This window comes from Pleurodeles waltl, chromosome 4_1 (genome assembly GCF_031143425.1).
Source record: "Pleurodeles waltl isolate 20211129_DDA chromosome 4_1, aPleWal1.hap1.20221129, whole genome shotgun sequence".
NCBI lineage: Eukaryota > Metazoa > Chordata > Amphibia > Caudata > Salamandridae > Pleurodeles > Pleurodeles waltl.
The window spans coordinates 644,937,808-644,962,445 of NC_090442.1; the positions used below are offsets into that span (position 1 = coordinate 644,937,808).

At 47.0% G+C, this 24,638-nt stretch overlaps 1 protein-coding gene across 1 annotated transcript in view; it reads left to right on the forward strand.

Annotated features, from left to right (window-relative positions):
* HAL (histidine ammonia-lyase) overlaps positions 1–24,638 on the forward strand; it is a 189,175-nt gene that overhangs the window by 73,178 nt on the left and 91,359 nt on the right. The window contains exon 10 of the mRNA XM_069229088.1: positions 4,796–4,935. Within this exon, the coding sequence (XP_069085189.1) occupies positions 4,796–4,935 (140 nt within the window). The remainder of the gene's footprint in view (positions 1–4,795; positions 4,936–24,638) is intronic.

Genomic DNA, 24,638 nt, shown 5'->3' on the forward strand with positions numbered 1-24,638 from the left:
AGAAAAATAAACTTTATGCACAGCTATCAGATAAGATGGATATTTTCGAGAGTCACATCTTAAAACTTCTAAATTTATATTCATCACAAATAAAAGGGCTTCTCTAATTGAGTGAGGCTAGAAGGTATGCTTATTTTTTTTAAATATGCATGCTTCTCTCAAGGATTCCACCCTCCTACCACATCAGGTTACTTTTAAATTGCTTATTGTTGACGTAGTCTGCCACATGGTTCTTTTTTAGGAAACCTTGGTCCATGTTACAAAGAAGTTGCACTGGAGCAAAAGCACAGCACATCCATCGGCACCAGTTTATGTTGCTTCCATAGTAAGAAAAGGAACATTTCTGAATAGCTGCAGTTAACATGCCATTTCCTGTATCCACTACAAACCATTTGCAAGAGGTCACCTTAATTTTCAATCATGCCTCATAGTTTCTGTAGGAAGGTGGCTCTTTAAATGGTGCACTAAAAAGAAGTACACCATGCAGAGTCCAGTGGATTTCCAATGGGTTTGCAGAGGCAAAAGTAGATGGGAATAATGCTCTTTTTTGTGATAGTGTGGGTGAGCACTTAGGCTTATCAGAGGGTGGTGCTAAGCATCTGTTGTACTCACAGAGGCAATAAATGAGAGACACACTCAAACAATAAATCTGAGACCTATTAAGAGAAATAATACTTTTGTTTATATATGTTTCAAACCTAAGAACTTCATAACCAGGTAAGTACCTTTTCAGGCATACATACTTTTCAGATTCAAAAATCAATACTGCAATTCTCAGAGTTCTTCAGTGTTAATCTATGGAAGAAAACAATGTTAAGCAAACACAGGGTTAACACCGACTTACAAGGCCATGCTCAGATGGTTAAGGTAAGTACTGGGCTCAAATCAGAACCACACCAGCAGGTCACTCAGGCCAGCACTGGGGCAGCTGGGTGCAGGGGTGCAGTAGGGCAGTAGGGCATCAGGTGCCCAATGGTTTCCTATGGGAGCTGGTCCCCGTGAAGACAGGCTGCAGGCTCTGGCTAGGAAGCTAGTCAGGGGCAGCAAACAGGTAGGTAGTAGACTTGGGGTGCTGGGGACATAGGTGCACCTTTGGTCATTTGCTCCAGTGCCCAGGGGTGACAGATGCAGGGGTGTCATTAGACATCGGGTTTCTCCATCCGGGAGCACTCTCTGTCAGGGGGTCCTGTGTGTTGAGGGTGCAGGTGTCATCAGGGAGTCCAACAGGGGGAGCCCAGGGTGGACTCTAGCTCAGGAGAGTCTAGGGACATTGTTGGCACCAGTTACCCACCTCAAACAGGGTCAAGGGCGATGTGTGCAGTGGTTGCTGGATGTGTCTGGTTTTCTCTCACCACAAGGCTGCAGGAGAGGGGGCCTGCATTCAGAGGCTGCAGGCAACTTGGGGGAGTGCAAGAGGGGTGAAACCTGAGTAGACTCGGACTTTAGGCAGCTGGTGAGCTTGGCTGGCACCGTTGGTTGGCTTCAGCTCAGGTCGCGGACATTGGTTGCAGAGGTCACTTTGTGTGTCGCGTCTCTGCTGTTTCAGGGGCTGTAGTGTCCTTTCTTGAAACTTTGTTGCAGATCCGTTCTGCATCTCATGGGAGTCTGAGTCTTTTTAGAAGGTAGGAAGTCTTCCTGGGTTTCTTGTAGGCTCAGCTGCAGACAAATCGTCTTTTTGGGCAGAGTTCGTCTAGCCCAGCTAGCAGGCTGGTGGGGCCAGGAGTCAGCTGCTTCTTCTTTCCTCTTCTGCAGGTGCGACTTCTATGTGTCCTTATCTTCATAGATCATGAGGATCTAAGTCCTATGGTTCAGGAATGCCACCAAAATACTCAATTTAGGGGTGTTACAGGGATTGACAGGTGGTAACCAATGGACTGACCACCTTTAAGGTGACTATACCCTTCTTATGACCACTTCCGCTGGGAAGTGGGCATAACCCTAATCCTAGTGGCCTAATTCCATCCAAACAAGATGGAGGAATTTAAAAAGTAGTATCCAATTCAGTTCATCCACCTTGGGGGTGGGACTGGCATGAAGTGGGCACACCTCCTAATCTGACTAATTTTCCGGTCTGTGCTGCCACCAAAAGTGGGGTCAGGACAGGAGGGTCGGTCAACTCCACCATCTGGAGAGACCTGAGTCGCATTACAAAGGTGGCTAGGACTTTGAAGCTCCCCACACTAGAATGTCCATCCTCCCTGGGTGACGGGCTAACACCTCCACCCAGTGCAGGCTTTTGTCTCTGACCCTTGAGAGTGCTGGTTTTCATGGTGGGGGGTGAGGGGGGCAGAAACGTGTCTAGAGTGGCTGAACTGGTCAGGACCAGTCAGTCAATACACTAGTAGCTGGTAGGTTTTCAGGAGGCACCTCTAAGGTGTCCTCTGGGTGCAGTTATTGATAAAGCCCTAATTGGCATCAGTGAGGGTTATCAACCTGAGATGTTTGATACCAAACATTCCTATATTCAGAGAAGCCATCATGCAGCTGGGAAACTCGTAATGACCAGTGTCCAGTACATGCATTTAAAATAGATTCCCTGGTCACTTACTATATCTGAGAATCGACAAAGACATAACAGGGGCATATCTGCTCATGCAGATATACCCACACATGTAATATAATGCACCCTGTCTTAGGGCTGTAAGGCCTGCTAGAAGGGTGACTTGCAAATATCGCATGCAGTGTTTAGGAGACATGGCAAAGGCTGTGGTCCATGTCATGTTTTCACTTTAGTCTGCACCAAGACACCCAGCTTGAAATAGCAGCTGGTCATGTGCTTGTTAAGGGGTCCCTTAGGTTGGCAGCAGCCCTTAGGGACACTCTTTAGTACCCCAGGTACCAGGGGTACCATTTACTTGGGACCTATAGTGGGTGCTAAAGATTTTGTCAATTGGGAAAAATGACTGCGCAGTTTTTGGGGAAAGAGATCTGGCACTAGGGTCCTGGTTAGCAGTAACCCAGTGCACTTTCAGTCAAAATTACACCAAAAACCATGGCAAATAGGTGGACAGGTCTTATCTTTTGATAATAGCCATCATGTGTCTCTTTGTTGCCAGAGTGTCCTTCTGCATTTTGCAATTAATATTAAGCTATAACTGTTAGTGCATGTATTTATGACAAATCTGTTTCTCGCTTCCGGAAATTGTGCCTGAAGATGTTTTGAAATGTAGAATCTATCAGTTGCAGCTGGTGTCAGAGCAGAGGAGTGGGAGGGGGCCATGGGGTTTACAAAACACAAACACAATAAAAAAATAAAAAACACTTACCTCATTGCCCGCCACATCACCGCTCTTTTGGCTCCATTGCAGACACAGGCTCCCATTCTGCCCTGCAATGAAGGCTGACAGCATGAGAGCAGCATCAGGATTGGCCCGAGCGCCTATGATTTGCACTCTCAGACAGACTGGGAGCCTGTGCCTGCTGTCTCCAACCCAGCAATCCAGCTAGGGTTGGAGACACCTCAGTGCGCATGTAGGTTTGGCTGTCCTGAGACGGCCGGCCAATCCCACATCTGCATTGACAACAGTGCACACCCCTCATGCCTGTCATCCCCGAAGGCCATAATAAACATGGTTTATTACTGTTTCATTTTTCAAGTTGCTGCTGCTGGGGAGGTGGCGACGCTCTTCCCCCACAGCAGAGGTGCTGCCGCTGGAATCTATATTCCCCCTTTTTATTCACAATGCCCGCATACCTAGAAAGCATCATCCAAACCTTCAATGCTGAAAGTCACATTGCTCTGAGCAGTTTCAAGCTTTAAAGATCTCATTTGAGCACCTTTTAGGAATATCAGGACTTTTTCCCTACCGCTCCCAATAGGTTCTCAGTAACAGAAATGTTTGGATATGGTTACTCTATGATTCAGTTACAAAAACATCTTTTTATTCATCACATCAGTGTATTCTAGGATATGTAGTTTCAATTAAATCGCTTGACTATCCCATTGGATAACAAAACACGACAATCTGTAAAATCACATTCAGGAGGGGAAACGTTATTTGTGTAACCTATTGTCTTATGGTGAAGCTAATTTACAATATCTCATGAGTTGAAACTCCACAGTAAGGAATGGGGAGGTATACAGGGAGGAAAAGATTAAGAGGCAACATTTACTTTAGTTTAAACTCAAATTCCTTTCATGAATCTACTCCATCCCGTGCACGGGCAATACAATAAGTTTTTTTTTTTTGTTTTGTTTTTTTTAATTATGACTACAGTGTAAATTCTCAAATGCCACATTTTGGCAAATCTTTCAGCAGTAGTTTAGAAAAAGGAGGAGATGGGGAACATTGATTGTAAATAAATTACCAAGAATAATGGAAGGTATTTTACCTTCACACATCCTAGGGTTTTTATGGCTCATCCTACGCAATGGAATAGAACAGAGATGGGTTGTGGCTCTTCATAAATAAGAATATTTCTGTCCACAGGAGGTGGTAGAGCATTGTAGGATTGTTGCAATTGATTTAGGTTAAAGTCATACAATTGCATAAAACCTGACACTTTATATTGCTTCTTCACTTGAATCTCTTATAAAATTACACTGTCGGATCTTGCAATTTGCAGACCCTAAAGTAATTGGGTGGCACATTTGCCCCTCACTGAATGCCTCTCTGTTTTCTCCTTTTCTCCATGTTACCTGCATTAATTAAATGTACTTTTCTTTACGTTTTCCCTTTTTCACTTTTGAACACAGCCAACAGGGACAGTAGACATAATTCAGGTGGTCATCAGAAATGGTTTTAATATGTTATTGATTTAATACAGCCAGGGTCTATGTTGCTTGCTTTTGTAGCATCCTGCCTACCATATATCCCAGAGAAGGGGACAGTTGGAGCCAGTGGAGACCTTGCACCTCTTTCTCATCTAGCTCTAGGCCTGATTGGAGAAGGCAAGATGTGGTCTCCAAAGAGTGGATGGGCCGATGCAAAATATGTAAGTATGTCTAATTTTATGGTACTACACGTTACCATCCAGGAATTCCTCTTATCACTGTTATATTTGCGGGTATAAAATAGGATTCCGTAAAAACCTATTTGATCATTTTGTATGTAACAAAGAACGGACTATATAATGAATTGAAAAACGGAACAATTAAAAAAAAATGGTGTGGCATAAAACAAAAAATTGAAATTTAAGGCATGTTCTCTTTGGGACATAAAAAGTCCCCTGCATGGTAAGGGACATGTACCCTTGCCCTGAGAGCCCAATTGTAAAGTTGTCTGGAACTCTTATGCAGATTTTTTTTTTTGTTCATAGGCAATCACGGATCATGCATGTGCACCATGACATAGACTTGTCTCATCGATTGCGGTCTTGTTGGACTGGGAGTTGCATTTAAAGTAATAGCCTCATAGTGGTCGAAAGCTACTGCCTTCACTTGGGGTTAAGCTGCAAGAGAGCTGTGGTGGCAGCATACTGTGTAGTGATCAATAATAGTGAACAGACCTTTTAACCCTGTGTCACTGGAGTGAGGCCTATTGGCTCACTCACCTTTTTAAAAGGTCCGCTGATGTGTGCTTAACTCACCCGTGGCCTACATCAGGTAGATGTGTGGTACTGCCTAGCACAGGGTAGTGACTGTAGAAAGTGTGCTATGAATGTACACTGAGTGAGTGTGCCTTCAATATTACAGTGTATGGAGGACCCTGGGTTACATTTTGGGAAGCCCAGGCCTGCTTGTTGAAGACAAGACGAGGATAGGAATTCCCCCTAACAGATTTCTGTATTGCTGCATTCCTGTGAGCTGGGTGAGGACACACTGAAGAAAAGGACCAGACTCTTTACATCATAAAGGACTGCTGTTTGATTCAATGATAGATCACCAGGAGGATGCCTGGACACATCTCAGGAAGGGAAATGGGGCTATTAATAGAATCATAAACAGTGAGACTGGGGGTCTAGGATTAACACTTTGATGCATATATCACTGTGGCTGACATCCAAATGCAAACTGTCCACTCCCAAGAATTAGATTCTTAACAGTCAGTTTCGGAGTTTTGCCTGCTGTGATGGACCCCTTTTAGGAAAGAAGAGGAAAGGGAAAAGTGCCCACTTCAAAAGAGGCAGAATCCTAACTGAAAAATTTCAAAGACCCCAATCCAAAATTACATTTGGTGTCTGGAAATGGACTATAAGAAGGTGAGGTTGAGTCCCAAAAATGTGTCATCTGCCAACCAGCCAGACAGACTGTGTGAAGAGGGGAGGTTCTGCAAGACTTCTTCCTGTGACCAGGAAGGGGGACTAAGGTCTGCTCGGCTCCCTGCTGGGTGAGGGGACATCAACCTAGAACACCAAGACCACCTTCCCTGGGGCACCATTGCATGCCTGGTTGCCAAAGTCAGTGTACCTGGTGAGGAAGAGGAGAGGTTTAGAAGGAGTGAAGTTCAGCGGGGAACCTTGCCAAGAAGTATCCTTGAGCGAGGTGTGAGAAGAGTGGCTAAGCACAGATTGGGTTGTTGCCCATGTTCAGGAACAGTCTGGCAACCCCCCTATGCCCAAGAGAGGGCTGCTGTGATATCAGCCACATGAAGTGTGTAGTGCGGGAAGCACCAGGCCCACACCGATGAGCCAAATGCCAGAAGGGGCTATCCATGAACTTAGTTGAGCCTGGGACATGAGCCTTTTTTTTTTTTTTTTTAGGGCGGCTGTCCTGAAAAGTCTGCACCCAATAGTGAGTCATACAGAAACCCTGCATGCCAGAAGTGGCTGCTGGTTTTGCTGTGGCCAACTGTTCAGGTCGCAGCCTGGACAAAAGGATTACTGAGCGGGTAAGACTTGTTCCGGGCCTTTGAGGCCCTCGGGTGATTCACCGCTGAAGAAGGTGCTGTGGCACTATAGACACTTTTGACTGTAGATCTGAAGAGGTAAAAGGGAACTCTTGTGTATACCGTAATAGATAACATGACCTGATGCAACCACCAGTGAATAGGGTATAGCCCTGAACACTTTAGATATCAGAGGATGGGACAGGGATTTGCCTGACAACTATTAGAGCCTGACGTCAATGGGGATTGTGTTATTGCATTTGAATAGCACATATCATTACATGTGTAGAACTACAAATAAAATACTACTATTTCTTATAACTGCAAGCATTTGGCTGAGCATTCATGTATTGCTTGTACTGTCTGCTCTTTGAGTTATGAGTAATATTCACTTACCTGTTTCTACATCCCATCCCATCTCCCCGAGGGAGCATTAACTTCTCAACCACACCTACCACTGACAGTAAAGTGCAGAAGGGGTACTTAGGCCAGTTGAGCAGGATCTATAGTAGGTCAGGACCTGGGACATCAGGAGTAAATGGCCTCGACCACCACGGTTGGGCCCAGTAGGCCCTGCATGTGCTGTGGCCATCTGAAAGGGTTCCTGACAAGAGCTATTGGGTACATGGATTTAAAATTGAAAGGAACTGACTGAGAAAGAGCAAATTGGGATTTTAGCAACATTTATCAGTAATAATTGTCTTGGTGCTAGGATAGTTCCAAGATGATTTACAAGTTACAAGTTATTGTATTGTAAAGGCTTAGTGCATAGTCAGGTGGATCATTGATTCGCCCAAGGGAAATGAATAGCAACATATATACCTACACAATATGGTGATTGATGGAATACTGTAATTCAAAGGAGTAATGATATATGTTTATCTAAAGAGTGCAAAGCTAACTAACATGTTTACTGGTGCTATACCAATAAAGTCAGTGCATCAAAGTTAGTAGCATTTTATACAACAAAACTGCTAATGGAACATGTAAAGAAATGGCTCCCTGTTGCAGTTACCCCCCCACTTTTTGCCTGATACTGATGCTGACTTGACTGAGAAGTGTGCTGGGACCCTGCTAACCAGGCCCCAGCACCAGTGTTCTTTCACCTAAAATGTACCATTGTCTCCACAAATTGGCACAACCCTGGCACCCAGGTAAGTCCCTTGTAACTGGTACCCCTGGTACCAAGGGCCCTGATGCCAGGGAAGGTCTCTAAGGGCTGCAGCATGACTTATGCCACCTCCCCTCAGAGTGCCATGCCAACCTCACACTGCCTGTGGCATAGGTAAGTCACCCCTCTAGCAGGCCTTACAGCCCTAAGGCAGGGTGCACTATACCCCAGGTGAGGGCATATGTGCATGAGCACTATGCCCCTACAGTGTCTAATCAAAACCATAGACATTGTAAGTGCAGGGTAGCCATAAGAGTATATGGTCTGGGAGTCTGTCAAAAACAAACTCCACAGCTCCATAATGGCTACACTGAATACTGGGAAGTTTAGTATCAAACTTCTCAGAATAATAAACCCACACTGATGCCAGTGTTGGATTTATTAAAAAATGCACACAGAGGGCATCTTAGAGATGCCCCCTGTATTTTACCCAATTGTTCAGTGCAGGACTGACTGGTCTCTGCCAGCCTGCTGCTGAGAGACGAGTTTCTGACCCCATGCGGTGAGAGCCTTTGTGCTCTCTGGGGACAGAAACAAAGCTGCTCTAGGTGGAGGTGCTTCACACCTCCCCCCTGCAGGAACTGTAACACCTAGCAGTGAGCTTCAAAGGCTCAAGCTTCGTGTTACAGTGCCCCAGGGCACTCCAGCTAGTGGAGATGCCCGCCCCCTGGACACAGCCCCCACTTTTGGCGGCAAGTCCAGGAGAGATAATGAGAAAAACAAGGAGGAGTCACTGGCCAGTCAGGACAGCCCCTAAGGTGTCCTGAGCTGAGGTGACTCTGACTTTTAGAAATCCTCCATCTTGTAGAAGGAGGATCCCCCCAATAGGGATAGGAATGTGACCCCCTCCCCTTGGGGGGAGGCACAAAGAGGGTGTACCCACCCTCAGGGCTAGTAGCCATTGGCTACTAACCCCCCAGACCTAAACATGCCCTTAAATTTAGTATTTAAGGGCTTCCCTGAACCTAAGAATTTAGATTCCTGAAACTACAAGAAGAAGAGGACTGCTGAGCTGAAAAACCCCTATAGAAGAAGAACAGAAGACACCAACTGCTTTGGCCCCAGTCCTACCGGCCTGTCTCCTGCCTTCCAAAGAAACCTGCTCCAGCGACGCTTTCCAAAGGACCAGCGACCTCTGAATCCTCAGAGGACTGCCCTCCTTCAAGAAAGACAAGAAACTCCCGAGGACAGCGGCCCTGCTCCAAAAAGACTGCAACTTTGTTTCAAAGGAGCAGATTTAAAGACCCCTGCAACTCCCCGCAAGAAGCGTGAGACTTGCAACACTGCACCAGGCGACCCCGACTCGACTGGTGGAGAACCAACACCTCAAGGAGGACCCTCCGGCGACTCCAAGACCGTGAGTAACCAAAGTGTCCCCCCTGAGCCCCCACAGCGACGCCTGCAGAGGGAATCCCGAGGCTCCCCCTGACCGCAACTGCCTGAACTCTAATTTCCCGACGGCTGGAAAAGACCCTGCACCCGCAGCCCCCAGCACCTGAAGGATCGGAACTCCAGTGCAGGAGTGATCCCCAGGAGGCCCTCTCCCTTGTCCAGGTGGTGGCTACCCCGAGGAGCCCCCCCCTTGCCTGCCTGCATTGCTGAAGAGACCCCTTGGTCTCTCATAGGAAACTATTGAAAACCCGACACGTGTTTACACACTGCACCCGGCCGCCCCCGCGCTGCTGAGGGTGCACTTTTTGTGCTGACTCGTCCCCCCCCGGTGCCCTACAAAACCCCCCTGGTCTGCCCTCCGAAGACGCGGGTACTTACCTGCTGGCAGACTGGAACCGGGGCACCCCCTTCTCTCCATTGAAGCCTATGCGTTGTGGGCACCACTTTGAACTCTGCACCTCACCGGCCCTGAGCTGCTGGTGTGGTGACTTTGGGGTTGCTCTGAACCCCCAACGGTGGGCTACCTTGGACCCCAATCTTAACCCCGTAGGTGGTTTACTTACCTGCAAAAACTAACATTACTTTACCTCCCCCAGGAACTGTGAAAATTGCACTGTGTCCACTTTTAAAACAGCTTATTGTGTTTTATGTAAAACGTATATATGCTACTGTAATTATTCAAAGTTCCTAAAGTACTTACCTGCAATACCTTTCAAATTGGATATTACATGTAGAATTTGAACCTGTGGTTCTTAAAATAAACTAAGAAAATATATTTTTCTATAACAAAACCTATTGGCCTGGATTTGTCTCCGAGTGTGTGTTCCTCATTTATTGCCTGTGTGTATGTACAACAAATGCTTAACACTACTCCTTTGATAAGCCTACTGCTCGACCACACTACCACAAAATAGAGCATTAGTATTATCTCTTTTTCCACTATCTTACCTCTAAGGGGAACCCTTGGACTCTGTGCATACTATTCCTTACTTTGAAATAGTGCATACAGAGCCAACTTCCTACATTGGTGGATCAGCGGTGGGGTACAAGACTTTGCATTTGCTGGACTACTCAGTCAATACCTGATCACACGACAAATTCCCAAAATTGTCATTAGAAATTGATTTTTGCAATTTGAACTATTTTTCTAAATCCTTAAAAGTCCTGCTAGGGCCTTGTGTTAGTCCCTGTTTAGCATTTCTTTTAGAGTTTAAAAGTTTTGTGAAAGTTTGAATTAGAACCTAGAACTAGTTTTAGATTCTTAAAAAGTATTCCAACTTTTAGAAACATAATGTCTAGTACAGATGTGAATGTGGTGGAACTCGACACCACCCCTTACCTCCATCTTAAGATGAGGGAGCTAAGGTCACTCTGTAAATTAAAGAAAATAACAATGGGCCCCAGACCTTCCAAACTACAGCTCCAGGAGCTTTTGGCAGAGTTTGAAAGAGCCAACCCCTCTGAGGATGGCAACACAGAGAATGAAGATAGTGACTTGGAGGAAAATTCCCCCCTACCAGTCCTAACTAGGGAGAACAGGGCCTCTCAAGCCCTGACTCCAAACATAATAGTCAGAAATGCTGTGTCCCTCACAGGAGAGACCAATATCTCTGAAAACACTGGGGAGAGCCCCAGTGAAGAGGACATCCAATTAGCCAGGATGGCCAAAAGATTGGCTTTGGAAAGACAGATCCTAGCCATAGAAAGGCAAAGACAAGATGTAAAGAAATGGCTCCCTGTTGCAGTTACCCCCCACTTTTTGCCTGATACTGATGCTGACTTGACTGAGAAGTATGCTGGGACCCTGCTAACCAGGCCCCAGCACCAGTGTTCTTTCACCTAAAATGTACCATTGTTTCCACAATTGGCACACCCTGGCATCCAGATAAGTCCCTTGTAACTGGTACCTCTGGTACCAAGGGCCCTGATGCCAGGGAAGGTCTCTAAGGGCTGTAGCATGTATTATGCCACCCTAGAGACCCCTCACTCAGCACAGACACACTGCTTACAAGCCTGTGTGTGCTGGTGAGAACAAAATGAGTAAGTCGACATGGCACTCCTCTCAGGGTGCCATGCCAGCCTCTCACTGCCTATGCAGTATAGGTAAGACACCCCTCTAGCAGGCCTTACAGCCCTAAGGCAGGGTGCACTATACCATAGGTGAGGGTACCAGTGCATGAGCACTGTGCCCCTACAGTGTCTAAGCAAAACCTTAGACATTGTAAGTGCAGGGTAGCCATAAGAGTATATGGTCTGGGAGTCTGTTTTACACGAACTCCACAGCACCATAATGGCTACACTGAAAACTGGGAAGTTTGGTATCAAACTTCTCAGCACAATAAATGCACACTGATGCCAGTGTACATTTTATTGTAAAATACACCACCGAGGGCACCTTAGAGGTGCCCCCTGAAACTTAACCGACTGTCTGTGTAGGCTGACTAGTTCCAGCAGCCTGCCACACCAGAGACATGTTGCTGGCCCCATGGGGAGAGTGCCTTTGTCACTCTGAGGCCAGTAACAAAGCCTGCACTGGGTGGAGATGCTAACACCTCCCCCAGGCAGGAGCTGTGACACCTGGCGGTGAGCCTCAAAGGCTCACCCCTTTGTCACAGCCCAGCAGGGCACTCCAGCTTAGTGGAGTTGCCCGCCCCCTCCGGCCACGGCCCCCACTTTTGGCGGCAAGGCTGGAGGGAACAAAGAAAGCAACAAGGAGGAGTCACTGGCCAGTCAGGACAGCCCCTAAGGTGTCCTGAGCTGAAGTGACTCTAACTTTTAGAAATCCTCCATCTTGCAGATGGAGGATTCCCCCAATAGGGTTAGGATTGTGACCCCCTCCCCTTGGGAGGAGGCACAAAGAGGGTGTACCCACCCTCAGGGCTAGTAGCCATTGGCTACTAACCCCCCAGACCTAAACACGCCCTTAAATTTAGTATTTAAGGGCTACCCTGAACCCTAGAAAATTAGATTCCTGCAACTACAAGAAGAAGGACTGCCTAGCTGAAAAACCCCTGCAGAGGAAGACCAGAAGACGACAACTGCCTTGGCTCCAGAAACTCACCGGCCTGTCTCCTGCCTTCCAAAGATCCTGCTCCAGCGACGCCTTCCAAAGGGACCAGCGACCTCGACATCCTCTGAGGACTGCCCCTGCTTCGAAAAGACAAGAAACTCCCGAGGACAGCGGACCTGCTCCAAGAAAAGCTGCAACTTTGTTTCCAGCAGCTTTAAAGAACCCTGCAAGCTCCCCGCAAAAGGCGTGAGACTTGCAACACTGCACCCGGCGACCCCGACTCGGCTGGTGGCGATCCAACACCTCAGGAGGGACCCCAGGACTACTCTAAGACTGTGAGTACAAAAACCTGTCCCCCCTGAGTCCCCACAGCGCCGCCTGCAGAGGGAATCCCGAGGCTTCCCCTGACCGCGACTCTTTGAATCCTAAGTCCCGACACCTGGGAGAGACCCTGCACCCGCAGCCCCCAGGACCTGAAGGACCGGACTTTCACTGGAGGAGTGACCCCCAGGAGTCCCTCTCCCTTGACCAAGTGGAGGTTTCCCCGAGGAACCCCCCCCTTGCCTGCCTGCAGCGCTGAAGAGATCCCGAGATCTCTCATAGACTAACATTGCGAACCCGACGCTTGTTTCTACACTGCACCCGGCCGCCCCCGCGCTGCTGAGGGTGAAATTTCTGTGTGGGCTTGTGTCCCCCCCGGTGCCCTACAAAACCCCCCTGGTCTGCCCTCCGAAGACGCGGGTACTTACCTGCAAGCAGACCGGAACCGGGGCACCCCCTTCTCTCCATTCTAGCCTATGTGTTTTGGGCACCACTTTGAACTCTGCACCTGACCGGCCCTGAGCTGCTGGTGTGGTGACTTTGGGGTTGCTCTGAACCCCCAACGGTGGGCTACCTTGGACCAAGAACTAAGCCCTGTAAGTGTCTTACTTACCTGGTTAACCTAACAAATACTTACCTCCCCTAGGAACTGTGAAAATTGCAGTGTCCACTTTTAAAACAGCTATTTGTGAATAACTTGAAAAGTATACATGCAATTTTGATGATTTGAAGTTCCTAAAGTACTTACCTGCAATACCTTTCGAATGAGATATTACATGTAGAATTTGAACCTGTGGTTCTTAAAATAAACTAAGAAAAGATATTTTTCTATATAAAAACCTATTGGCTGGATTTGTCTCTGAGTGTGTGTACCTCATTTATTGTCTATGTGTATGTACAACAAATGCTTAACACTACTCCTTGGATAAGCCTACTGCTCGACCACACTACCACAAAATAGAGCATTAGTATTATCTCTTTTTTGCCACTATCTTACCTCTAAGGGGAACCCTTGGACTCTGTGCATGCTATTCCTTACTTTGAAATAGCACATACAGAGCCAACTTCCTACACAAGAGATGGGCCTAGGACCCATCAATGGTGGCAGCAACATAAATAGGGTCAGAGATTCTCCTGACATGCTAAAAATCCCTAAAGGGATTGTAACTAAATATGAAGATGGTGATGACATCACCAAATGGTTCACAGCTTTTGAGAGGGCTTGTGTAACCAGAAAAGTAAACAAATCTCACTGGGGTGCTCTCCTTTGGGAAATGTTCACTGGAAAGTGTAGGGATAGACTCCTCACACTCTCTGGAAATGATGCAGAATCTTATGACCTCATGAAGGGAACCCTGATTGAGGGCTTTGGATTCTCCACTGAGGAGTATAGGATTAGATTCAGGGGGGCTCAAAAATCCTCGAGCCAGACCTGGGTTGATTTTGTAGACTACTCAGTGAAAACACTGGATGGTTGGGTAACTGGAAATGAAGTGCATGACTATGTTGGGCTTTATAATTTGTTTATGAAAGAACACATTTTAAGTAACTGCTTCAATGAAAAGTTGCATCAGTATCTGGTAGACCTAGGTCCAATTTCTCCCCAACAATTGGGAAAGAAGGCAGACCACTGGGTCAAGACTAGGGTAACCAAAACTTCCATTGGGGGTGACCAAAAGAAAGGGGTTACAAAACCTCCTCAGGAGAAAGTGGAAGACACTAGAAACAAAGAAAAAGAGTCCTCTGTAGGCCCCCAAAAACCAGACCAGGTGGGTGGGCCCGAGACACAACCCAAAACAAAGGTGGGTACCAGGGTAAGAACTGGGATGCCACTAAGGCATGGTGTCATAACTGTAGACAGACAGGGCACCACACCAAGGACACTTCTTGTCCCAAAAACAAACCCCCTAGCAAAATCCCAGGGGTGACCAGTGTAGCCATTGGGGATGACTCCTCAGATGAGGAGGTCTTCATAGCCTTCAACTGGAAAAAGGGCCCAACAGGTGAGTTGGAGATTCCAGAGGGAAGTAGACACTTCCACCATCTACTGGTGAATGGAATCCCAGCCACTGCCCTGAGAGACACTTGTGCCAGTCACACTATTGTGCATGACAGGCTGGTGTTCTCAAACCAGTACATCCCAGGTGAGATGGCCAGAGTAAGAGTTAGCCCAGACAGGGTCGCTGATAGGCCTGTGGCTTTTGTGCCCATAGAAGTGGGTGGGACCTTTAGCTGGAGAAGGGTGGTAGTCAGTACAGACCTCCCCCTTGATTGTCTCCTTGGAAATGACTACCCAGAGGTTAGTCAGAGCACAAGAGAGGAACTGGTCCAGGGCCAGTCCTCTCCCAAGGACTCTGGAGGTGCTACCCCTGCAGTAACTGCAAGTAGGCCCCAGAAGAAAAAGAAAGGAAAACAGAGTAGGAAAGGTGGACAACCTTTAGCCAAGGTTCCAGCAAGCCAGGGAGATTCTGCTCCAGTAGGGGAGAACTACAAAAATGGCACTGTTGAAGTCCAACCTGACCCACAAGAAGTCCTGGCTAGTCAGGCACCTGTTAAGCCTGACTGAGTGGCTCCTCAGCTAACAGAAGAAAGAGTGGAAGAAGGGTGTTTACTATAAAATGTGGTAACCCCCCACTCTAATACAGCAGACAGGCACCCTGAACCCAAAGAAGCCTGTAACTTAGCCCCTTCCCTTGTAGGTGAAGAGCTAAAGGTGTGGTTCTGGGCACTGACAGCTGTCAGTGGCCTCTGCTGGGTGTTAGCCTTTATGGCTGCACTATCCTTGGCATGGTGGTCAGACCCCATGCCAAATAGCAAGTTAGGCCCCCTGACCCTCTTGGCCATGGTGGGGTTACTCCAGCTCTGGGTAACCTCTTTGGGTAAGCTAGGGGTGACCCTGGCTAAGATAAGATTAGCAGAGGTGGATACCTCTAACCCCAAAATAGAGAGAATGGGTGGAGACATTAAAAGCACAGACAAGCGGCAGTTCAGATTAGGTCCTATCACTGTGGAAGTGGGTCAGTTCCCCAGAGGGAATGACCTGAACAGGAGGATGTAAGGCAGAGTAGGCCCTGCAACAAACCAGCCTATTTCCTCTACTCTTCCTCGCCTGACAGACTAGGAAGACTCTCCCAGCTTTGGCTGAGTCTCCTGGCCTGTGGGCTGGGGGGGGCTTGTGTAAAGAAATGGATCCCTGTTGCAGTTACCCCCCACACTTTTTGCCTGATACTGATGCTGACTTGACTGAGAAGTGTGCTGGGACCCTGCTAACCAGGCCCCAGCACCAGTGTTCTTTCACCTAAAATGTACCATTGTCTCCACAAATTGGCACAACCTTGGCACCTAGGTAAGTCCCTTGTAACTGGTACCCCTGGTACCAAGGGCCCTGATGCCAGGAAGGTCTCTAAGGGCTGCAGCATGACTTATGCCACCCTAGGGACCCCTCACTCAGCACAGACACCCTGCTTGCCAGCTTGTGTGTGCTGGTGGGGATAAAATGACTAAGTCGACATGGCACTCCCCTCAGGGTGCCATGCCAACCTCACACTGCCTGTGGCATAGGTAAGTCACCCCTCTAGCAGGCCTTACAGCCCTAAGGCAGGGTGCACTATACCACAGGTGAGGGCATATGTGCATGAGCACTATGCCCCTACAGTGTCTAAGCAAAACCTTAGACATTGTAAGTGCAGGGTAGCCATAAGAGTATATGGTCTGGGAGTCTGTCAAAAACGAACTCCACAGCTCCATAATGGCTACACTGAATACTGGGAAGTTTAGTATCAAACTTCTCAGAATAATAAACCCACACTGATGCCAGTGTTGGATTTATTAAAAAATGCACACAGAGGGCATCTTAGAGATGCCCCCTGTATTTTACCCAATTGTTCAGTGCAGGACTGACTGGTCTCTGCCAGCCTGCTGCTGAGAGACGAGTTTCTGACCCCATGCGGTGAGAGCCTTTGTGCTCTCTGGGGACAGAAACAAAGCCTGCTCTGGGTGGAGGTGCTTCACACCTCCCCCCTGCAGGAACTGTAACACCTAGCAGTGAGCTTCAAAGGCTCAAGCTTCGTGTTACAATGCCCCAGGGCACTCCAGCTAGTGGAGATGCCCGCCCCCTGGACACAGCCCCCAGTTTTGGCGGCAAGTCCAGGAGAGATAATGAGAAAAACAAGGAGGAGTCACTGGCCAGTCAGGACAGCCCCTAAGGTGTCCTGAGCTGAGGTGACTCTGACTTTTAGAAATCCTCCATCTTGTAGAAGGAGGATTCCCCCAATAGGGATAGGAATGTGACCCCCTCGCCTTGGGAGGAGGCACAAAGAGCGTGTACCCACCCTCAGGGCTAGTAGCCATTGGCTACTAACCCCCCAGACCTAAACACACCCTTAAATTTAGTATTTAAGGGCTTCCCTGAACCTAAGAATTTAGATTCCTGAAACTACAAGAAGAAGAGGACTGCTGAGCTGAAAAACCCCTGCAGAAGAAGAACAGAAGACACCAACTGCTTTGGCCCCAGTCCTACCGGCCTGTCTCCTGCCTTCCAAAGAAACCTGCTCCAGCGACGCTTTCCAAAGGACCAGCGACCTCTGAATCCTCAGTGGACTGCCCTGCTTCAAGAAAGGCAAGAAACTCCAGAGGACAGCGGCCCTGCTCCAAAAAGACTGCAACTTTGTTACAGAGGAGCAGATTTAAAGACCCCTGCAACTCCCCGCAAGAAGCGTGAGACTTGCAACACTGCACCCGGCGACCCCGACTCGACTGGTGGAGAACCAACACCTCAGGGAGGACCCTCCGGCGACTCCAAGACCGTGAGTAACCAAAGTTGTCCCTCCTGAGCCCCCACAGCGACGCCTGCAGAGGGAATCCCGAGGCTCCCCTTGACCGCGACTGCCTGACTCTAACATCCCGACGGCTGGAAAAGACCCTGCACCCGCAGCCCCCAGCACCTGAAGGATCGGAACTCCAGTGCAGGAGTGACCCCCAGGGGGCCCTCTCCCTTGCCCAGGTGGTGGCTACCCCGAGGAGCCCCCCCCTTGCCTGCCTGCACCGCTGAAGAGACCCCTTGGTCTCTCATTGAAAACCATTGAAAACCCGACGCGTGTTTGCACACTGCACCCGTCCGCCCCCGCGCTGCTGAGGGTGTACTTTTTGTGCTGACTTGTGTCCCCCCCGGTGCCCTACAAAACCCCCCTGGTCTGCCCTCCGACGACGCGGGTACTTACCTGCTGGCAGACTGGAACCGGGGCACCCCCTTCTCTCCATTGAAGCCTATGCGTTTTGGGCACCACTTTGAACTGTGCACCTGACCGGCCCTGAGCTGCTGGTGTGGTGACTTTGGGGTTGCTCTGAACCCCCAACGGTGGGCTACTTTGGACCCCAATCTTAACCCCGTAGGTGGTTTACTTACCTGCAAAAACTAACAATACTTTACCTCCCCCAGGAACTGTGAAAATTGCAGTGTCCACTTTTAAAACAGCTTATTGTGTTTTATGTAAAAAGTATATATGCTACTGTGATTATTCAAAGTTCCTAAAGTACTTACCTGCAATACCTTTCAAATGAGATATTACATGTAGAATTTGAACCTGTGGTTCTTAAAATAAACTAAGAAAAGATATTTTTCTATAACAAAACCTATTGGCCTGGATTTGTCTCTGAGTGTGTGTTCCTCATTTATTGCATGTATGTATGCACAACAAATGCTTAACACTACTCCTTTGATAAGCCTACTGCTCGACCACACTACCACAAAATAGAGCATTAGTATTATCTCTTTTTGCCACTATCTTACCTCTAAGGGGAACCCTTGGACTCTGTGCATGCTATTCCTTACTTTGAAATGGCACATACAGAGCCAACTTCCTACAACATATTATTGTCAACATATTGCTAATGTTTATATGACTCAAATATAAGCCATTGATGTAGCCAATAGTGGATCCTGAGCAGCCAATTACAACTCAATAGAATAAAGCTGAATGTTTTCTTTTCACTCTAAATGTCTGATTATCCCTAACTTTGATGAGCACTTAAAATGTTTTCTAAACTGAGATCATTGGCTTTGAGGCCTATCTCTGGGACAACATGACTGCTTCTACCTGTCCAAGAATTTGTGATAATTGGTGTCAAATTACTGCCTCACTAAATCCTACACTTTACTTAAATGCAAAATTCTGAAAAAGATATTGTTAGATAAATCCTCATTCATTTAGATCAGGTGTTTCTCACCTGACAATACAACCAGGAAGGGGCTGCTTCCTTTGAAGTCTTTATAGTAAGTAAAAGAAGGTTAGTTGATGTTATATCACAAATAGGAGTAATAGGGGAAAAAGAGGTGTACACAGCATGTTTATCTAACTTCTGACTACTTCTTATTGCCTCCCCAGCTTCTGCGTTGTTAATGCTGCTAATAGAACCCTATCTCAACTTTAATTAGAGGTGTATTGAACTCCTCCCCCACATCAACACTGTCTCTCATAAACATTACTAAAATGTTGTTCAAAGTAGTCACTCTATCTTTATTGTCTTCTATTCATAAGGTTAAAAAAAGAAGTGCAGGAGAGGTAACTTTACTCTCCTTAAAGACCACATGTTACTCATGTCATGGCTGTTAATAGTCCTATACGTTCACCTGTGCATCTACAGTATCTGAGAATTTCATTGTTTAAGAACAGCTGAAAAGTAACATCCATTATCTGATGGGTGATACTAATTTTCCCTCAGGCGCCTCAATTTCCTTTCAAACCTTCACAGTCGTAGGTGCTGCTTATATAAGCTCTGTCAGTGTTGGTAGATGTCCAATTAAGTTTCTGTGTATTTCTTCTAGGTGAGGGTAAGTTGCACATGACTTTCTAGCACCGACAATAGTTTGCCCATGCTAGTGTCCGTCTCCATACTCTAGTCAATTCTCCAAGCTTTCTGCATTGTGACTTTTAGAAGCATACCCGTAAGTTTTCTAATAACCCTTGTTCTGTTGGTCTGATGCAGTTGTCACTACTTCATGAGGAAAGGATTTGTGCCCCTAGTGATGGCAGGAGCTACCATTCAAGAGATGTTTCCTGGATTCCTTTACTGATAGATTGCCCATAGGGCTTTGATAATAATGAAGCCAGCTTGTAACAACATCAAACAGTGCAGGAGACGTAGAGGCCTTCATTGGTATTTCACTTTAGTGTTGACAGAGGCATTTGGCAGAACTCATGCTTAGCTAAGGAGTCTACGTCCAAGTGGATTTTATTTGCTTTTGAGATCCCCCATTCCTTCCTTACATGTGAAAGCGTTTGGGGAGACATTCCTCTGAAACAAGCAGCAGTAAGCCCAGATGGTCTCTTTTGAATCTCAAACACTGCTCATTAGATATAGAGTCAATGAGTTGCAAACTTATTCTAATGATTTTCAACCTCTAGATGGAGTAACTTGGAATCCTGCTAGCTGAGCCTAGTATTGCCCTCCATCAATAAATGGAATGCATGTAGCTTTACTTGAAGACATCCTCTCCAGATGATATACAGACTGTGGAAAAAATGCCTCAATTCAAATCATGAATATCCAATGTTCACATAAAACTAAACCTAAGAAAAATGTATTCCTACTTACAAACACACCACGGATCTCCTAAAACTATAAATCATCATAGATTGACTGAAGGTAGTGAAAAATCTTGTTGCCTTCTTCTCAACCTCTCCTTTAGTACCATATCCTGGGGTTCCTATATTGAGCTCTGTTTCTCCTTCACATATTCTATGAACAAAATAATAAAGTACTTGGTACAAAACCAACCTTTTGTGTGAAATAACCTTTTCAACCAGCCCATAACATCTGCATGACCAGACTATGGGGGTCATTACAACCCTGGCGGTCGGCGGAGAAGCGGTGGTAAGACCGCCAACAGGCTGGCGGTTAAATTTTGGGAATTATGACCATGGCGGTTACCTCCATGGTCATCAACCACTTTTCCGATCCGCCCACCAGGGCGGAGACGACCACTGGGCTGGAGACCTGGGTCTCCAGCCCGGGGGTCGTCACAATACCGCTGGCGGTATCATGACCCGGCTGACCGCCATGAATTTCATAGGGTTTGGAACCGCCATGAAATCCATGGCGGTAAGCACTATCAGTGCCAGGGAATTCCTTCCCTGGCACTGATAGGGGTCTCCCCCACCCGAGTCCTTCCCCTACATCCCCCACCACCCCTGCCACCCCCAAAGGTGGCAGGACCCCCCTCCCCACCCCTACCCCCAACATTACATTACACATACACACCTGACACGCATGCAGGCACCACCAACACACATACACGCACACACCAACACACATGCCAACTGCCACCCACACAGTCATACGCACACACCCACATTCAGACATACACGCACACATCCATACAGACATACATACAGACACACACTCATTTCCAAACACACAATACCCCTGCAATCATACACGCACTCACACACCCCATCTACATACACAGACGCACACCCCCATGCACGCACACAACACCCCTCCACCCCCCTCCCCTAACGGATGATCAACTTACCTGGTCCGTTGATCCTCCGGGAGGGGACGGGATCCATGGGGGCTGCTCCGCCGCCACCACACCGTCAACAGAACACCGCCACGACGAATCACAGGACGTGATTGGGTGGGCGGTGTTCTGTTGACGTGGCGGTGGAGGTGGAGCAACCTCCACTTCCCTGCCGCCCGCCAGTATGGCTGCTGGACCACTGGCGGTCTTCAGCACGGCGGTCCCTCGGCGGTCTTGTGAAAAGACCGCCGAGGTCAAAATGACCTCCAAAATCAAGTCCTCTCTTTCATCGACTGATGCAATCTTTTACTCACTGGCTTCTATGACAACACACTCTTCCCAGTCAACACAGTCTTACTTGTAGCTGCATGCCTAACAGTGAAGAATGCAAATGTCACTGTATAAAACATACACTTTGCAAACTACACCAGTAAACATAACAAACAAATCCTTCTTCATCTCACACATAAGCCAACATACACAACATACACAAATAATCATCTGCCTGCCAAGCAGACAAGCTACATTTCACAGGTAGTATTTGCAAAACCTAGGGAAATAACCAAGTAATCCTGGAAAAAAACAGAAACAAAAATGGGAGAGTACAAGAAAGCAAACACTTTGATCCCCTCCTGGAACATCCTATGCCTCACATAAAATTGGCATCATCTTTCTTGTGCTTTAGAAAATATCTCTAAACCCTTTTCACCCTAAAACATCTAACTTCCATTTAATTTCATGCACTTTTCAACCTAGATTGATAACCACACTGTTTGTGTTCTAATGTGTGCTTCTGGAAGCCCTGAATATTCATTTAAAGATTCTGTCAATGACATACGTGTACAAAGTTGTCAAATGTGACATTCAAAAACCCTGAACTGTATACAGGTGCCAATGTGAATTGCATGGCAGGCTCTCTGTAAAATGCTCCGGTAATGCCTCATGTTTAGGTTTACCCTTTGTTATAGAAATACTCTAAAATGAGTCTTGGTGTGAATGTATTCTAGCAAAAATAATTTATTATTTTACATTATGCCATTTGTGATAACGCAAACATGGAATGGGTGGCTGATTTTTCCTTGGACTTTTAGTCTTTACTAAAAAGGAAAAACCAGCCATTGGCATTGTAATGCAGTACATATAAAGCAGAAGAGAAAGTAGCTGCATTTTGTTCTGGTCATTCCAATATATGAACGTTGATGTACCAGTGTTGTGTAGGTTATTTGTAGCAATTACCGCATATCTCCTGTTCCAAGGTTAACCAAGGTGTAAATGAGAATGCAAAGGAAAGCCTCAGTAAGTGTTGGCTTAAATTTTGTAATAGTGTTTCCATTTTCTACGTCTTCATTTACTCATCAAAAGTGTCAATGTAATTCAACTATCTAATGGTTGATAACAGTTGTGAAGAGTAAGTGGGCTTTGCTTTAAATGCTAAGAACAGTCTAACAACATTAGAAGAGTGAATACTATCATAGTTGTTATTTGAATCATAGTGCACTCTTAGACCTGTCATCCTTGGTGTGATCTTCTCTCAAACATTGTGCCTTCACCCCTCCTTTTTTCTCCACTTCATTTTTGTTGCCATTAGGACTATCCGGTGCTAAAGTTCATGTGCTCTTTCCCTAACACATGGTACAATTAGCTTATACCTGATTGGCCTATTTAAATGACTTTTAAGTACCACGCATGTGGTACTAAATATACCCAGCACATGTAAATAAATGCTACTAGTGGGCTTGGAACACTCATTGTTTCCCTCTTAAGTAGCACTTTTAAACATGTCTCAGGTCTGGCATTGCTGCCTGTAGTGCAGTTTTAAAACTACCAGTTTGAACTGGCAAATGAATCCTCCTTTAAAAACATGTGTTTAGGGACTACATAAGGTAATTCCTAGGTTAGTACCTAAAGAGCCCATAGGTAAGGGTGCATAGTATTTAAAAAAACAATAGGACATGTGTTTTTAAGTTTTACATGTCCTTGTAGTGAAAAACACCTGTAGGAAGTTGGCTCTGTATGCACTATTTCAAAGTAAGGAATAGTATGCACAGAGTCCAGGGTTCCCCTTAGAGGTAAGATAGTGGCAAAAAGAGATAATACTAATGCTCTATTTTGTGGTAGTGTGGTCGAGCAGTAGGCTTATCCAAGGAGTAGTGTTAAGCATTTGTTGTACATACACACAGGCAATAAATGAGGAACACACACTCAGAGACAATTCCAGGCCAATAGGTTTTTGTATAGAAAAATATATTTTCTTAGTTTATTTTAAGAACCACAGGTTCAAATTCTACATGTAATACTTTGCATGAAAGGTATTGCAGGTAAGTACTTTAGGAACTTTGAATAATCACAATAGCATATATACTTTTCAAATAAAACACATATAGCTATTTTAAAACTAGGCACTTTGTGCAATTTTCACAGTTCCTAGGGGAGGTAAGTAATTGTTAGTTCTTGCAGGTAAGTAAACCACCTACGGGGTTCAGATTTGGGTCCAAGGTAGCCCACCGTTGGGGGTTCGGAGCAACCCCAAAGTTACCACACCAGCAGCTCAGGGCCGGTCAGGTGCAGAGTTCAAAGTGGTGCCCAAAACGCATAGGCTTCAATGGAGAAGGGGGTGCCCCGGTTCCAGTCTGCCAGCAGGTAAGTACCCGCGTCTTCGGAGTTCAGACCAGGGGGGCTTTGTAGGGCACCGGGGGGGACACAAGTCCACACAGAAAGTACACCCTCAGCAGCGCGGGGGCGGCCGGGTGCAGTGTGCAAACAAGCGTTGGGTTTGTAATAGGAATCAATGGGAGACCAAGGGGTCTCTTCAGCGGTGCAGGCAGGCAAGGGGGGGGCTCCTCGGGGTAGCCACCACCTGGGCAAGGGAGAGGGCCTCCTGGGGGTCACTCCTACACTGGAGTTCCGATCCTTCAGGTCCTGGGGGCTGTGGGTGCAGGGTCTTTTCCAGGCGTCGGGATCTGAGAGTCAGGCAGTCGCGGTCAGGGGGAGCCTCGGGATTCCCTCTGCAGGCGTCGCTCTGGGGGCTCAGGGGGGACAACTTTGGTTACTGAAAGTCTCGGAGTCGCCGGGGAGTCCTCCCTGAAGTGTTGTTTCTCTACCAGTCGAGTCGGGGTCGCCGGGTGCAGGGTTGCAAGTCTCACGCTTCTGGCGGGAAACGCAGTCGTTTTAAAGTTGCTCCTTTGGAAACAAAGTTGCAGTCTTGGGTGAACAGGGCCGCTGTTCTCTGGAGTTTCTTGGTCCTTTTAGAGCAGGGCAGTCCTCTGAGGATTCAGAGGTCGCTGGTCCTGGGGAAAGCGTCGCTGGAGCAGTTTTCTTCCGAAGGGGGGAGACAGGCCGGTAGAACTGGGGCCAAGGCAGTTGGTGTCTCCGTCTTCTCTGCAGGGTTTTTCAGCTCAGCAGTCCTCTTCTTCTTAGGTTGCAGGAATCTGAGTTCCTAGGTTCAGGGGAGCCCTT